This window comes from Monodon monoceros, unplaced genomic scaffold, assembly GCF_005190385.1.
Source record: "Monodon monoceros isolate NGI ecotype Baffin Bay Population unplaced genomic scaffold, NGI_Narwhal_1 Super_Scaffold_10, whole genome shotgun sequence".
In the NCBI taxonomy this organism is placed as follows: domain Eukaryota; kingdom Metazoa; phylum Chordata; class Mammalia; order Artiodactyla; family Monodontidae; genus Monodon; species Monodon monoceros.
Window position 1 is genome coordinate 56,475,695 of NW_021703766.1, and position 18,276 is coordinate 56,493,970.

The following is an 18,276-nucleotide window of genomic DNA, read 5'->3' on the forward strand; positions in this document are numbered from 1 at the left end:
CACACCTAAGACCACACTGCCTCTTTATACCTTAAATATCTCAAGCACATCGCCTCCGGGAAGGTGGATCTGAGACTTCTTCTAGCTCCTGGCTTAGCTGCCTTCTCCCCTGCAAACATTGGCATCTCAGTGTTTGGCTTCTTGCGCCTCTGGTGCAGTAAAAACTTCATATTCACTGCTTGGAATTGCTCACAGTTGGAGTATTCATACCAGGGAAATTGGCAAACACAACAATCAAGGTTCGGTTAGTTGTTTTATACGTGTCTAGACTTAAAGTAACGGAGACTATGTTAATAATGAGGACCATACGTGATGAATAACGATGTGAGCACATTTATTCCACCCAGCGAAGTCACTGAAGAAAAGTCAAGCTCCAACAGATTTTTGCCTTCTCAGTTACTAATAAAAGACAGACATTTTATCAAAGAAGACATACACCTGGCAAATAAACACAAAAATGTTCAACATCATGAATCATTAGGGAAATGTAATCAGACCATAGTGAGACACCTCTACACATTTAAACAGGTAATACTGAAACACTAGCCATATCAACCAAGTACTAGAGAGGAATACAGGAAAACTGGAATGCTCCCATACTGTGAATGGCACACAAAAGGGTATAGTCATTGAATTTTGAATATGAAACCATACGTACATATAATTTATTAAGCTTATCTGTCATAGACAAAAAGGATACAAACCACAAAAACCCATCCTTTAACAGATGTATGGATAAACAGTCAGTGGGTGGTGTATCCAAACAGTATATTTTTCAGGAAAAAAATGAATTATACTTATCAGCAACTTAAATGATTCTCAAAATAATTATGCATCATGAAAAAGAGACAAATATAAAAGTAAACATTAAGACCCCAATGATATTAAGTGTAGAAAACACTAATTGAATGGGAAAAAATAAATCAATACTAGTTGCCTGGGAGTCCTGGGAGAGATGTCAGAAGGTGGATATGGGAGTGATGGATGTTTGTAATTATGATGGTTCTGTGGGTTTACACATATTAAAATTTAACCAAGCTGTACACTTTAGTTATGTTCAGTTCAGCGCATACCAACTATACAGCTCAATTAAATTTAATAAAAATTGGATTCACATAAAAAATCTGAATCTTTTCTGAATCTCCTTTTCAGTAGAACTCTGGCAACCACATGTTAACCCCATCACATCTCCTTGTCTAATGGGAGGGATTCTGTTGTGGTAGCAATGAAGACTGGTGAGCAATGAAAGGTGTTTCCACGTGAGTTATCCAGGAACTGCCTGCATCCTAAAAACCACATGCCTGGACTACACGATTTCCACTTTTATTACCCATTATCTTTGCTATGCACCAATGGCCTTGAGATAAACAATCTGCAGATGTTACAGGATCCCAAAACCTTTACATTATTTAGCCTGACACTGACTGGGACCTCAGGAGAGAAACCGCTCCATAGCTCCTGAGAATTTTTGCAAAAACATTATCCTAAACAGCCACAGTCAAGGGAACATTCATGGATGCAATTTTAGAATAGGTTCATCTCTTTTTGTTTGCTAGTCACTCACTCCCTATTAATTCCCTGTTTCTGTACCAAATATGGTTCCCACCTGATGTCTGTAATCTAACGCTCAGCAAAACCAGCCTACCATGTTATGGACATTATGGCACATGGCTCTTTTCCAGCTGGACCTAGAGAACTTCTCTTGAACAGTACTGGAGTCATGATGTGACATCCCATGTGAAAAAAGAGAACTTATGCAGCTCCAAAAAACACTGGTGGTTCATACAACTGTCCTCATCTCAGGGTGACCTCGGCACCCACCAAAAATTCTAACATCCAGGTCATATTAGTCCCAGAGCCCTGTAGTCTACCCCAGGAGGCTTTGGACAACAATTCAAATTAGATCAAAACTGGAGTGAAAACCATTCTCCACCATGATACTATCCTTATTGAAGAATACAAAGATTGGAACACCCACAAAAGACGTGGCTTAAACTATAGTCTTTATTTTTTCACAGAGTAGAGCAAATGGAGGCAGATAGTTCCCAAACAGGGTGATCTGGAGCTAGAAACATCCATCGTGAGCATGACATGAGACAATACCACCAAGGAAAGTAAACTGTAAGCTGCCAAGGGAACCCACATTGGGTCACAGTGGTCAAAGCTGCTTAGGTCCTGTCCTTGACAGAAGAGCATGACAACACCCAAGTGCTCAGGCTATTCATGCTTCCCTCCAGGGGACAGGATAGCACAAAGGTCTACCTACCCTGATCACAATGCGATGACTGATGCCCAGTACTGGGATCTGCCACTTGGGAGAGGTTAAAAACTTACAGTGACGTTGAGTCCAGCAAGGGGCTTGCACAGGTTAGAAAGTAGAGTATAGCTCCTGAAAAGCTTCCTATGAAGCCAGTACTCATAGGCAATCTGCACACAAGGGCTGTTCAGATGTATGGCATTCAACTTCCAGTTGATGACTTCCTCAGAGAGTCTATTCAGTATGATGTATTAACTAAGGAGACAGCTCATTCACTGCTCTCATCTCATTTGAAGGCCCTTCTCTAGATGAACTTTCTGGTATCAAATAAGGTTAAGACCTTTGGCTGAAAGCTTTCCTACATTTGCTGTACTCATAGGGTCTATCTGAGCTGTGAAGTTTCTAGTGCTCAGTTAGAGCAGACCTTTGACAGAAAACTTTTCCACATCTGCTGCACTGATGAGGCCTTTCTGGGGTGTGAGCTTTTCGGTGTTGAGTAAGCTGGATGCTTTGGCTAAAGAATTCTCCTCATTCAGAATTCTCCTCATATGGTTTTTCTCCAATGTGAACTCTGGTGCTTAATAAGAGTAGAGCTTTGGCTAAAACACTTTCCACATTCACTGCACTTATAAGGCCTTTCGCCAGTGTGAACTCTCTGGTGCGTAGTGAGAATAGAGTTTTGGCTAAAACATTTCCCACATTCACTGCACTTGTAAGTCTTTGCTCCAGTGTGAATTCTCTGGTGGACCTGAAGGTGGGCCCTTTGCCTAAAGGACTTCCCACATTCACTACACTCATACGGCCTTTCCCCAGTGTGAATTCTTCTATGTTTAATGAGGCTGGCGATGTACCTAAAGACTTTCCCACATTCACTGCACTCATAAGGCCTCTCTCCAGTGTGGACTCTCTGATGCTGAACAAGCATGCGTTTATAGGTGAAGGCTTTTCTGCATTCTCCACATTCATAAGGTCTCTCTCCAGTGTGGACTCTCTGGTGCTGAATAAGTTTGCTTTTAGTAATGAAGGTTTTCCCACATTCACTGCACTCGTAAGGCTTGGCTCCAGTGTGAATTCTCTGGTGCACAATAAGTTGGGCGTTTTGTCTAAAGAACTTCCCACATTCTCTACACTCATAAGGCCTTTCCCCAGTGTGAATTCTTCTATGTATAACAAGGTTGGAGTTGCATCTAAAGACTTTCCCACATTCACTGCATTCATAAGGTCTTTCTCCAGTGTGGACTCTCTGGTGCTGAGCAAGCCTGTATTTACGGCAGAAGGCTTTCCCACATTCACTGCACTTGTAACGCTTTTCTCCATTGTGAAAGGCCTCTACAAACTCGGTGTCCTTTTGTGGAGTGATCTGGTGCTGGAGAAGGCCAGAGCTACAAGGGAAATCCTTCCCAGACTCCTGGAATGTGAAAGACTTCTTGAATGCATGGACGGTGTGGCTCTTCATAAAGGTCTTACCCACGTCTCTTCTAAAGAGTTCCTCTCCAGTGTGCTGGTGAAACTGCACACCTGCCCCACAGAGTTTCTGGCCAGGGTTTGTGCCAAGGTCCTCAGCTAGATGCAAACCACCTTCTAAGTACAGGCAGCACGTCTCCCAGGGATAGGACTTCAGGGTGGACAGGTCTGCCTCTGAAGTATTTATTTGTGGCACTTCTACAGAAACATTCTGCTCAGAAGGTGTCTGCTTGTTCTCTGCTACATACCAACACCCTGAAAGCAGAGAAATACGGGTAAACTTGACATAGGATTTTGGTATAAGGAGGCAGCCCCATCACAAATGTTTGTCTGACATAGAAAGGAATAAATCTATGGGACTGTTTTCAAGACAAGAAGTTGTAGGGAGGCTAGGCAAGCCTTGCTGTACAGTACTGACCCCCTACACATCACAGGACAGGGAGCACTCACCAGGCAAATGACAGAAGGACGGGGTGGAATGCATAAAGGAGCTAGGGGTCCACAACTCATTCCTCCAGGAACAGTTTTCACTAGGACCTTGGCTGCTGGTGGCATGTGTGTGCTATGTGGAAAGCTGTGTCCAGGTCCAGGAAAATCTGATTTTCATTGAGTAGCTGGCGTTCAAGGACTATTTTGGGGAGAGGTGCAGACCTCATGAAACATTAAGTGTAGGTTAATAGTGGAAAGCACAGCAGAGGGAGGATGGAGAGGAACAATTAGGAGTGGAAGACAAAGAGGTAAGGGATAATTCTGGGTTGGAAGTCAGAGGAAAAATCACAGGAGTCAAGTGTCAAGGATGGAGGAGAAACAGAAATGAGGTACACAGTCACTGGCCTTGACACCAAAACAGTGTTGGGTATGGGACATGTTCCTGATATGACGTGAATCGAACCATGATGTCACTTCCTCCCCCAATGCTAATTACCAGGGTCAGGCCATATTTGAGCACCTCTTGCTCTGTCTGGAGTCATGTCCACTCTGTCATGTACCCAGGGTTCTCCTCTCAGCTCCAGCTGGACAACATGGTACCTAGAAGATGAAAGTCCTAAGAGAAAGACACGACAGGTGAACAGTCAGTACTGGCCCGGGGGGCAACAAATCCCAAAACAACCTCAGGAAAAATAATATGTAACAAAAAGAATCTTTGAGATGAGAAACAGCCAAGAAGACCCCACAAATACCACATTAAGTCCCAACAATTCCTAGAATGTTAAGGCCCCAAGAAATGTCAGCTGGAAGATGGCAGAGCCTGGAGCACAGAGGTGCATGGGTCTACGGAGTCAACTTAGCAGGGAGTGGCTGAGACTAATGGAACCCACTGAACTAATTCCAAGTCTTATGACCCAGAAAAACTTCACTGAAAAAACTTCAGAGCCGCTGGTATTGGGGATACTACTGAAAGGAGATCGTATACACATTCACTCAGCCTTGGCACCAAAAACACAGATGAGAGGGAAGCAGTAATATAGATGTGCCCACTGTCTAGCTGTGAAAAAACAGACTTGCTTTTGGAAAAACGGGGAAAAGCGGAGACCTGCCTGGGATGCTGGGACAGGTGTGAGGGCCTTACCCAATGACGCAGCAAGTGCAAAGGTCTCCAGCATGACATCGTGGTACAGGAATCTCTGGGCCTCATCAAGAAGCCTCCATTCCTCCTGGGAAAAGTATACAGCCACGTCCTCAAAGGTCACAGAGCCCTGTGATGACAGGGACGATGTCTCCATAAGCAGCCTCTCTCCCCAGGACCCCATAAGTGCCCCTAACCCATACTCACTCGGTTCATCTTCCTCCCCAGCTCCCTAACTCTTCATACTTCCTTGAGCACTAGGTACAACTCTCAGCAACAACAGGTAGGTAGGTGGGCAGATAGATGCCATCTAAGCTGTGGGCCTGTTATGCATGGCTCCCTCCCTGTCCTCCAAGACAACAGCCTGAGAGTCCCCAGGATCATGTCTCCCAGACACAAACTTAGGCTCATCATTCTCTCTTAAACTGGTATGAGGGCTCTGGGGTAATTTTGTCACACACCTTCCCCACATGCATACTCACTGGCTAACTCCTCATACATCTGATCCCCACCACCACCACCCAGCCAACAAAACTGGCATGTCTCCTGCCTCCTCACATACCCTCCTGCACATGGCATCAGAAAGTTCCTGCCAATGCAACAGGATCCCACCGTACCCCAACTCTCCACCGGTCTGTTCTGAAGGCTTCTCCACCAGGCCTTGTTCCTGACTTTAACCTCAGTCAAAACATGCAAATCTAAATACGCCTGTTCATGTTCCACCTCTGTATTGCACGTTATGTCTCTTCACCAGTTGCAATCTCTGTCCATATAACACCCATTCAAAATCCACACCCACTTGACACACCTTAGGTAAACTCATCTGACATTCTGTCAGAAACTACCCAAGTTCCACCACAAAAGCCTAGTGAGTGCACAGGAAGAAAAATAACCACCAGCCTGACTTTACTTTCACTTCACCTACATTCTGCTTTCCCTCTGCATCAATTAATCAATTTCATAGGCACTCCCCCATAAAAACCTGAGCCACCTGATGGACTTTCCCTCCCACCCCCCACCTTCCCACTGATGACCACTCTTCTTATCTGTCTTTGTGACAGCCCCCTTATCTTCCCTTGTCCCCTAATGGCATCCTGAAGCCTCCCCCAGCACTCTAGATCTGCACCTTCAGCCGTCCCCTTGTCTCCTATACTTGGAGTCACTGGAATATCTGAGAATCAAAACAGCCAAAACCCAATTCCTAATATTCTCACGGAAAAGGACTGCTACCACTGACTTCCCCATCTCAGTTGATGGCACTGCCACCCTTCCAGATGCAAAGGGAAAAGAAACTTGGAGTTACCTGTGAGCCCTCCACATTAGAAAATCTGATCAGCCCCTACTTTAAAAGCAAATCCAGAAGCCAAGTATTTCTCCTACCTCCTCATGCACCACTTTGGTCCAGCAAGAAGTAATGTGCGTCTGGATGACTGCAATAGCCTCCTTCATTATCTCCTTTTCTTTCTCTCCCCCAGTCTCTTGTGCACTCTGCAGCCAGGAGTAGCCTCTTAAAACCTAAGTCACATCACTTTCCCTCTCTGTTCCAAAAATTCCATGTCTTCCATCATTCTCAGAACAGAAACCTCTTCTCAGTCTACCATTCTAGGTCTAACTCTGGCCCCCTTGCTCTCTGTTCTTACCAGCTGTTAACAAAGACCTACAAGTCCTAAAACACTCCCATCTCAATCTCATCCTCAAACATTTATATATATTACCCGCTATACCTAAGACAACCTTTCACATCTCAGTCCACTGGCTGCCAAAAATGGGAATCTGTCCATATAACCTCTGGCCTGGACTTGGAAACCTGGGCTTAGGGTCCCCAGACACCAAGTCCAGGAAGAGTGGCAGCAAAAGACTTCTAGGACACCTGACACTCACCAGTGCAGGGTCCATAAGTGGTTCTGCTGAATGTGGAACCTGTGGGAAGAGTAGGGCCATGTAATATTAATTCCCATCAGCAACATAGACAAAAAAGGTTAATGAGTGAACCATTTAATATTTCAGATGAAGACAAATGCTCAAGAGGAAACTAAAGCATAAAAGAGGGCAGAAAATGTTACAGTTGTACCATAAGGTCATGTGGATATCTTGAGAAAAGGCCTTCCAAAAGTGAGACAAACAAGTACAAATCCTCTCTATCAGAGTCATGCCTGGTGTCTTTGAGCAGCATTTACAAAGCTAGTATGACTGGAGCCCAGTGAGCCCAGAAGAATAAGGGATCGTGTTGGCAAGGAAATGGTGTTGACATGTCATAAAGCACTATTATAGTCGTAAGTCACAAATAACAAAATTAAGTCTCATTTTACATACAGGTCTGTTTCTGACACTTCCACTTGATTCCCTCTTCTATTTCTCCCTTGCTAATAATACATTTTTTTCTTCTTGTAGCTTGCAGTTGGCCCTCACATCTGATCAGAAGTTCGTATATTATACTTCCTTTTCCAATTTTACTTGGTTATCTTTTTGTTTTGTTGGTTTTTTTTTGCAGTATGCGGGCCTCTCACTGTTGTGGTCTCTCCCGTTGTGGAGCACAGGCTCCAGACACGCAGGCTCAGCGGCCATGGCTCACGTGCCCAGCCACTGTGTGGCATGTGGGGTCTTCCCGGACCAGGACACGAAACCGTGTCCCCTGCATTGGCAGGCGGACTCTCAACAACTGCGCCACCAGGGAGGCCCCTTTGTTATCTTATAAATTATTGCTTTATATAAAATTGCAGCTTATATAATCCATATACTAAGTGCTGATTAGAAATTATTATAACATTATGGAGACTGGTTCAAGATGGCAGAGTAGAAGGATGTGTGTTCTCTGCCTTTTGTGAGCACACTGGAATTACAACTTACTACTGAACGATCATTGACAGGAAGACACTGGAACTCAGGAAAAAAGACACCCCACATCCAAAGACAAAGCAGAAACTGCAATGAGAGAGTAGGAGAGGTGCAATCACAATAAAATCAAATTCCATAACTGCCGGATGGGTGACTCACAAACTGGAGAACACTTATAACACAGAAGTCCACCCACTGGAGTGAAGGTTCTGAGCCCCAAGTCAGGGTTCCAACCTTGGGGTCTGGCAACAGGAGGAGGAATTCCCAGAGAAACAGACTTTGAAGGCTAGCAGGATTTGACTACAGGACTTCGACAGGACTGGGGGAAACATATACTCCAAGCTTGGAGGGCATACACAAAGTAGTGTGCACATCAGGACCCAAGGGGAAGGAGTAGTGACTCCATAGGAGACTGAACCAGACCTACCAGCTAGTGTTGGAAGGTATCCTGCAGATGCAGGATATGGCTGTGGCTCACCACAGGGACAAGAACAGCAGCAGCAGAAGCTCTGGGAAGTACTCCTTGGCATGAGCCCTCCCAGAGTCCACCATTAGCCCCATCAAAGAGGCTGTAGCCTCCAGTGCTGCGTCACCTCAAGCCAAACAACCAACAGGGAGGGAATTCAGCCCCACCCATCAGCAGACAAAACAATTAAAGTTTTACTGAGCTCTGCCCACCAGAGCAACACCCAGCTCTACCCACCACCAGTCCCTCCCATCAGGAAGCTTGCAAAAGCCTCTTAGATAGCCTCATCCACCAGAGGGCAGACAGCAGAAGCAAGAAAAACTACAATGCTGCAGCCTGTGGAATGAAAACCATGTTCACAGAAAAACAAACAAAATGAAAAGGCAGATGACTATGTACCAGATGAAGAAACAAGATAAAATCCCAGAAAAACTACTAAATGAAGTGGAGATAGGCAAACCTCGGAAAAAGAATGGAGGCAAAGATCAAGAAGATGCAAAAAATGTTTTAAAAGACCTAGAAGAATTAAAGAACAAACAAACAGAGATGAACAATACAATAACCAAAATGAAAAATATACTAGAAGGAATCAATACCAGAATAACTGAGGCAGAACTCACCTGGAAGACAGAACGGTGGAATTCACTGCTGCGGAACAAAGAAAAAAGAATGAAAAGAAAAGAAGACAGCCTAAGAGACCTCTGGGACAAAGTTAAATGCAACAGCATTTGTATTATACAGGTCCCAGAAGCAGAAGAGAGAGACAACGGACCTGAGAAACTATTTGAAGAGATTATAGTCAAAAACTTCCCTAACATGGGAAAGGAAATAGCCACCCAAGTCCGGGAATCACAGAGAGTCCCAGGCAGGACAAACCCAAGGAGTAACATGCTGAGACACATAGTAATCAAACTAACAAAAATGAAAGACAAAGAAAAATTATTGAAAGCGACAAGGGAAAAATGACAAATAACATACAAGGGAACTCCCATAAGGTTAACAGCTGATTACTCAGCAGAAACTCTACAAGCCAGAAGGGAGTGGCATGATATATTTAAAGTGATGAAAAGAACCTACATGAAGATTAATCTCATTCAGGATCTCATTCAGATTTGACGGAGAAATCAAAAACTTTACAGACCAGCAAAAGCTAAGAGAATTCAGCACCACCAAACCAGCTCTATAACAAATGCTAAAGGAACTTCTCTAAGTGGGAAACACAAGAGAAGAAAAGGACCTACAAAAACAAACCCAAAACAATTAAGAAAATCGTGGCAGGAACATCCATATCGGTAATTACCTTAAACGTGAATGGATTAAATGCTCCAACCAAAAGACACAGGCTCGCTGAATGGATACAAAAACAAGACCCATATACATGCTGTCTACAAGAGACCCACTTAAGGGGTAAGACTTAGGGACACATAAGACTGAAAGTGAGGGGATGGAAAAAGATATTCCATGCAAATGGAAATCAAAAGACAGCTGGAGTAGTAATACTCATCAGATAAAATAGACTTTAAGATAAAAAATGTTACAAGAGACTAGGAAGGACACTACATAATGACAAAGGGATCAATCCAAGAAGCGATAACAATTATAAATATATATGCACCCAACATAGGAGCACCTCAATACATAAGGCAAATGCTAACAGCTATAAAAGAGGAAATTGACAGTGACACAATAATGATGGGGGACTTTAAGACCTCACTTACATCAATGGACAGATTATCCAGACAGAAAATTAATAAAGAAACACAAGCTTTAAATGACGCAGTAGGCCAGATAGATTTAATTGATATTTATAGAACATTCCATCCAAAAACAGCAGATTACACTTTCTTCTCAAGTGCACACAGAACATTCTCCAGGATAGATCACATCTTGGGTCACAAATCAAGCCTCAGTAAATTTAAGAAAATTGAAATCATATTAAGGATCTTTTCCAACCGCAATGCTATGAGATTAGAAATCAATTACAGGGGAAAAAGGTAAAAAACACACACAGAGGCTAAACAGTATGTTACTAAATAACCAAGAGATCACTGAAGAAATAAAAAAATATCTAGAGACAAATGACAATGAAAACACGACGATCCAAAACCTATGGGATACAGCAAAAGCAGTTCTAAGAGGGAAGTTTATAGCTATACGAGCCTACCTCAAGAAACAAGAAAAATCTCAAATAAACAATCTAAACTTAGACCTAAAGGAACTAGAGAAAGAAGAAAAAACAAAACTCAAAGTTAGTAGAAGGAAAGAAATCATAAAGTTAAGAGCAGAAATAAATGAAATAGAAACAAAGAAAACAATAGCAAAGATCAATAAAACTAAAAGCTGGTTCTTTGAGAAGATAAACAAAACTGATAAACCTTTAGCCAGACTCATCAAGAAAAAGAGGGAGAGGACTCAAATCAATAAAATTAGAAATGAAAAATGAGAAGTTACAACAGACACCACAGAAATACAAAGCATCGTAAGAGACTACTAAGGGACTTCCCTGGTGGTACAGTGGTTAAGAATCCACCTGCCAATGCAGGGGACACAGGTTTGGGCCCTGCTCTGGGATAATCCCACATGCCGCGGAGCAACTAAGCCAGTGCACCACAACTACTGAGCCCAGGTGCCACAACTAATGAAGCCTGCATGCCTAGAGCTTGTGCTCCACAACAAGAGAAGCTGCCACAATGAGGAGTCCACACACCGCAACAAAGACCCAATGCAGCCAAAAATAAATAAAATAAATAAATAAATAAAATTTTAAATTGAAGAATAAAAGCCATATGATCATCTCAATAGATGCAGAAAAAGCTTCTGACAAAATTCAACACTCATTTACATGATAAAAACTCTCCAGAAAGTGGGCATCGAGGGAACCTACCTCAACATAATAAAGGTCATATACAATAAACCCACAGCAAACATCATTCTCAATGGTGGAAAACTGAAAGCATTTCCTGTAAGATCAGGAACAAGACAAGGATGTCCATTCTTGCCACTATTAGTCAACATAGTTCTCGAAGTAGTAGCCATGGCAATCAGAGAAGAAAAAATAAAAGGAATACAAATTGGAGAAGAAGAAGTAAAAGTGTCACTGTTTGCAGATGACATGATACTATACATAGAGAATCCTAAAGATGCCACCAGAAAACTACTAGAGCTCATCAATGAATTTGGTAAAGTTGCAGGTTACAAAATTAATGCGTAGAAGTCTCTTGCGTTCCTATACACTAACAATGAAAGATCAGAAAGAGAAATTAAGGAAACAATCCCATTCACCATTGCAAAAAAAAAGAATAAAATACCTAGGAATAAATGTACCAAGGAGGTAAAAGACCTGTACTCAGAAACTGTAAGACACTGATGAAAGAAATCAAAGATGACACAGATGGAGAGATATACCATGTTCTTGGATTGGAAGAATCAATATTGTGAAAATGACTATACTACCCAAAGCAATCTACAGATTCAATGCAATCTCTATCAAATTACCAGTGGCATTTTTTACAGAACTAGAACAAAAAATCTTAAAATCTGTATGGAGACACAAAAGACCCCGAATAGCCAAAGCAGTGTTGAGGGAATAAAATGGAGCTGGAGGAATCAGACTCCCTGTCTTTCGACTATACTACAAAGGTACAGTAATCAAAACAATATGGTACTGACACAAAAACAGAAATATAGATCAATGGAACAGGACAGAAAGCCCAGAGAAAAACTCAAGCACCTATGGTCAATTAATCTATGACAAAAGAGGCAAGGATATACAATGGAGAAAAGACAGTCTCTTCAATAAGTGGTGCTGGGAAAACTGGACAGCTACATGTAGAGAATGAAATTAGAACACTCCCTAACACCATACACAAAAATAAACTCAAAATGGATTAGAGACCTAAATGTAAGACTGGACACTATAAAACTCTTAGAGGAAAATATAGGAAGAACACTCTTTGACATAAATCACAGCAAGATCTTTTTGGATCCACCTCCTAGAGTAATGGAAATAAAAACAAAAATAAACAAATGGGACCTAATAAAGGTTAAAAACTTTTGCAAAGCAAAGGAAACCACAAACAAGACGAAAAGACAGCCCTCAGAATGGGAGAAAATACTTGCAAATGAATCAATGGACAAAGGATTAATCTCCAAAATATGTAAACAGATCATGCAGCTCAATATTAAAAAAACATACAACCCAATCCAAAAATGGGCAGAAGACCTAATTAGACATTTCTCCAAAGACATACAGATGGCCAAGAAGCACATGAAAAGTCGCTCAACATGACTAATTATAAGAGAAATGCAAATCAAAACTGCAATGAGGTGTCATCTCACACCAGTTAGAATGGGCATCATAAGAAAATCTGCAAACAACAAACGCTAGAGAGGGTGTGGAGAAAAGGGAACTGTCTTTCACTGTTGGTGGGAATGTAAATTGATACAGCCATATAATGAAGAGTATGGAGGTTCCTTAAAAAGCTAAAAATAGAATTACCATATGACCCAGCAATCCACTACTGGGCATATACCCAGAGAAAATTGTAATTCAAAAAGACTCATGCAGGGACTTCCCTGGTGGCACAGTGGTTAAGAATCTGCCTGCCAATGCAGGGGACAAGTGTTCAAGCCCGGGTCCGGGAAGATTCCACATGCTGCAGAGCAACCAAGCCTGTGCATCACAACTACTAAGCCTGCACTGTAGAGCCCACAAGCCACAACTACTGAGCCCAAGAGCCACAACTACTGAAGCCCACATGCCTAAAGCCCATGCTCTGCAACAAGGAACTGCAATGAGAAGCCCACACACTGCAATGAAGAGTAGCCCCTGCTTGCCACAACCAGAGAAAGCCACACACAGCAATGAAGACCCAACATAGCCATAAATAAATAAATAAATAAATAAATAAATGATGCATGCACCCCAATGTTCACTGCAGCACTATTTACAAGAGCCAGGTCATGGAAACAACCTAAATGCCCATTGACAGACGACTGGATAAAGGAGATGTGGTGCATATATACAATGGAATATTACTCAGCCATAAAAAGAACGAAATTGGGTCATTTGTAGAGACGTGGATGGATCTAGAGACTGTTATACAGAGTGAAGTAAGTCAGAAAGAGAAAAACAAATATTGTATGTTAACACATATATGTGGAACCTAGAAAAATAGTACAGATGAACTGGTCTGCAGGGCAGAAATAGACACACAGATGTAGAGAACAAACGTATGGACACCAAGGGGGGATGTTGGGGTGGGGGGAATCAATTGGGAGATTGGGATTGACATATACACACTAGTATGTATAAAATAAATAACTAATAAGAACCTGCTGTATATAAAAAAAAATAATAAAACTCAAGAAAATTATTATAACATTATATAATAGAATTCAAGAATACAAATTTTAAATTTTTATCCATGTTATTTATGTATCTTTTTTCTTTCATAAATATTCAGACAGATTTTCTGTAATTTCCTACCTGCTTTTTTCTCCTGCAGTAGAGAAGGGAACCACCATTTGTTGACTTCACAGTGAAAATGAATCTCAGAATTCCCTGGTGGTTCAGTCGCTAAAACTTAGTGCTTTCACTGCCATGGGTTCGATTTCAATCCCTGGTCTGGGAACTAAGGTCCTGCTAGCTGCATAGTGTGGCCTAAAAAAAAAAGAGAGAGAGAGAGAGAGTTACAAGAAGAAAATGGCACCAGAAAATTAATCTGTGATAAAGGGGTTGTTGCTGGCATCAGAGTAAAAGTGCTTGGCCTCCAGCAGTTTGAGATAAGTGGCTGTCAAAGATGACTCCTTAAACTTAAGACAAAGGAAACAACATATGAGACCTGACCTCTATTCCAACCTCATTATAAAAACATGGAAATTTCTTTGGTTCTAAACATCTTGATAAGGATTCCCAGCATTATAACTTTTTATCCTTACAAGGATTCATTTTGTCCCCCTTAAAACAAGTATTTTAACAAGATGTCTTAATCATCTTCTCTTCCAATACCAGCAGAGGACGATGACGTAACAGTAAAATAAATACTATTAACAGAGTACAATCACTGCAAAAGCAGAAACCCTCTAAGTGGCTGCATACTGTAAAACTGTAAGTTTACCTAATGCATGATGTGTATAAAAATACAACTATGGCATCACTAATCATTAGAGAAATGCAAATCAAAACTACAATAAGGTATCACCTCACACCAGTCAGAATGGCCATCATCAAAAAGTCTACGAACAATAAATTGTAGAGAGAGTGTGAAGAAAAGGGAAGCCTCTTGCACTGTTGGTGGGGATGTAAATTGATACAGCCACTATGGAGAACAGTATGGAGGTTCTTTAAAAAACTAAAAATAGAACTACCATACGACCCAGCAATCCCACTACTGGGCATATACCCTGAGAAAACCATAATTCAAAAAGTGTCATATACCACAATGTTCACTGCAGCGCTATTGACAATAGCCAGGACATGGAAGCAACCTAAGTGTCCATCGACAGATGACTGGATAAAGAAGATGTGGCACATATATACAATGGAATATTACTCAGCCATAAAAAGAAACAAAACTGAGTTATTTGTAGTGAGGTGGATGGACCTAGAGTCTGTCATACAGAGTGAAGTCAGAAAGAGAAAAACAAATACCGTATGCTAACACATATATATGGAATCTAAAAAAAATAGGTTATGAAGAACCTAGGGGCAGGACAGGAATAAAGACGCAGATGTAGAAAATGGACTTGAGGACTCGGGGAGGGGGAAGGGTAAGCTGGGACGAAGTGAGAGAGTGGCACTGACAGATATACACTACCAAATGTAAAATAGATAGCTAGTGGGAAGCAGCCGCATAGCACAGGGAGATCAGCTCGATCAGCTCAGTGCTTTGTGACCACCTAGAGGGATGGGATAGGGAGGGTGGGAGGGAGACGCAAGAGGGAGAGGATATGGGGATATATGTATACATATAGCTGATTCACTTTGTTATAAAAAAGAAACTAACACACCATTGTAAAGCAATTATACTCCAATAAAGATGTTAAAAAAAATACAACTAACTACGGGATAGATTAAGACTAAGTATAACAATCTCATTCAAAGCACTAAATTAAAATTAGTAACATGGAGCAAAACAAGATCAAAAAGTGGAAATGTCCATTTAAATACAATAATAATTTTAACATATACGCTAAACAAATGTGTGCTTTATATACCCCAGAAAGCAAGGAAGGTATGGCCAGCATAGCAATGTTTATAATTACAGAAAGGAGACCAAAAACAAACAAGCCAAAAGAAAAAAACAAAGAAAACCTTCAACAGCAGGATTTATAAAGATATTTTACTCATATACTGTATTCACACTATTAGAACACTGCAAAAGAAGGAAAATTAACGGATAGCCATGAAAAAATGGGTAAAGTCACACCAATTGGGTATGACACATCATAATACTTATATGATTCCAGTCATAAGAGTTTTAAGATAACTGAGCGAAGGTAAACTACAGTCGTCGAATATTTTCCACACAGCTGAAACTATCAGGAAAAGCAACGAAATGCTTACTTGAAACATCAGACAATACCTTAACTTTGGGGGGATGGGGATAACTGTTATGAAAGGAACCCACAGGCGGCTTCTGGGGTCCTACTTATATCTCATATCTTGACTTGAGCAAAGAACGGGTATTAGTAAGAGCTGCTTATTCAACTGAACATGGAAGTTCCCTGCAATTTTTTTTTTCCCCACGCACGTCTTATTTCAATATTCGGAAAACCAAGGTTTTGGGAAACAAAAAAACATAAACATAGGATGCTTGTTATAGAACATTGATAAGAACGAAAATACTGCAGAATGAGAAGAGTCGTCTGAGGGTCCGGAGGGAGCAGCATTTACCTGAATCGCACCCATCCGCTTGGCCGTCCCAGCGGAGTCTGTGGGCAATGGTGGGGCCCAGGCACGGAGGCCCGTCCCGGACCCGAGACAGAGTCACGCCGGATGGCGCCCACGCGGAGCCTCAGCCTTTCCTCAGAGCAGCGGACACAGCGCCTTCCTGGCTCCCTTTACCTGGTGCCGACCCAAGGTACCGGAGCGGGCACCAGCGAACAGGTCCGAGTTTAAAAATGTCGCCCGCGGTCGACGCCGGAAGGCCCGCCCAGACACCGCCCCCTAGAACGGAAGTGGTTCTCTCCTGAGCTGTCATTGGTTCAGGGGCCCTTACGCGCAGCGCTTTGCCTTCAGGGTAATGTGGTTCACAGCGCTCTACGACCTGTCAAGTGGCGGTGCTCCCCACCTCTGGGAAAGTTCCTCCTCACCCTGAGAGTAGCTGGGAAGGAGTGTCCCAAGGCCCTGAGTACTGGCGGGGTTCACGCTTCTTAAAGGGGACGCACCCAGATATCCGCAGAACCACGCTTCTTAAAGGGGACGCACCCAGATTTCCGTGGAATGTAGTCTGTGCTGTTCAGAGAGAGGTACTCAGATATAATAGAGTTATATTCATATATATATATATATATATAAACTATAATAGAGTTATAGTTCAGCTGTTCCCCAAACCTAAAAAAAACAAACGCGCACATGATACCAAATTGTCACTCAGCCACAAAGTGCATCCATCCATAGTTGGGGTCTAATAAACACTGTCTTACTGCTCTTCCAAAGTATGTAGGCTGATGCTTTAGACTCAATTTATGAGTCTCAGTGTGTTAGGTCAGGGTCAAGAGAGCAAAGTTTCCAGACAGGGCCATGGTGGGGAAGACAGAGGAGGGATGTGGGATGGCCAGAAGCAGGTGGACAATGTGTTGTGTCTCTGGTTCCCTCAGAAGAAACGTAGAGCCAGTGACGGTGTCCCATTCAGGGGTGGACACATACTTCTTACTCCACATTTAGATATATATTCAGTTCTTTTCTAGAACCTAAGATCTACCTATCTCAAAAGAAGAGTGACTTACCGCATGCCATTTTCTCCCTGGACAGTGACTCTACGGTCCTAGTCATAGTTTATTTACAAAGGGGACATTTGAACCCTGAGATAAAGGATTGGTTTACATGATCCTCGTTCCTTGCTGGGTACAATATAATTTTACCAACAATTGCAGTAACAATGCATGGAGAGTTGATATCATCTCAGAAAAATATTTGTGAAATTTGGAAATTGCTGAAATCCATCATTATTTAATTATTCAAAGTTAGTGGCCAAAATAGCCCTTGGCCATGTGAACAAGGTTAGGCTCTCAGCGCAGTTTCTAGAGACACTGAAGTCTGAGAAGTGAGGGAATAAAGCAGAGCACGTAGTTACACAGGAAACTTGGCTAGCTTGTGGTTATAGCTTTGTAACATGTGATCTATTATTTATTTATTTAAAAATTTTTTTATTTAAGTACAGCTGGAAGGGCTATGTAAAGAGGCAGACAGCTTTGCCAAAATGCTAAAAACAAACAGGGTATCTGTAGCATCATATTTACTCCCTCCTTAAGAAACATTCATTAAGTGCCTACCCCATTCCAGGCACTACTTTGGCTGCATCAAGATCAAAAGAGAAAAAGATGCCTGCCCTCATGAGTCTGACCTTCCGGTCAAAGGAGATGAACAGTAAGAATTAATGACAACACAGTCAATTACAGAATACATTTATGTGTTTTGAGTGTTAGCCAAAATTTCAGAAATGAAGACGTGATTGATCAGGC

The 18,276-nt window shown here is 42.0% G+C and overlaps 1 protein-coding gene across 1 annotated transcript; it reads right to left on the reverse strand.

The window, feature by feature from the left end:
- Positions 1–1,991: 1,991 nt before the first annotated feature.
- Positions 1,992–16,720, reverse strand: LOC114887896 (zinc finger protein 501-like). The gene is made up of 6 exons (XM_029209727.1): positions 16,487–16,720; positions 14,078–14,251; positions 7,170–7,208; positions 5,292–5,418; positions 4,647–4,766; positions 1,992–3,976 (listed from the first exon to the last, which is right to left on the reverse strand). Exons 3-6 carry the CDS (start codon positions 7,182–7,184, stop codon positions 2,802–2,804), a joined length of 1,437 nt encoding a protein of 478 aa, XP_029065560.1. The 5' UTR covers positions 7,185–7,208; positions 14,078–14,251; positions 16,487–16,720; the 3' UTR covers positions 1,992–2,801.
- Between the last annotated feature and the right edge of the window lie 1,556 nt (positions 16,721–18,276).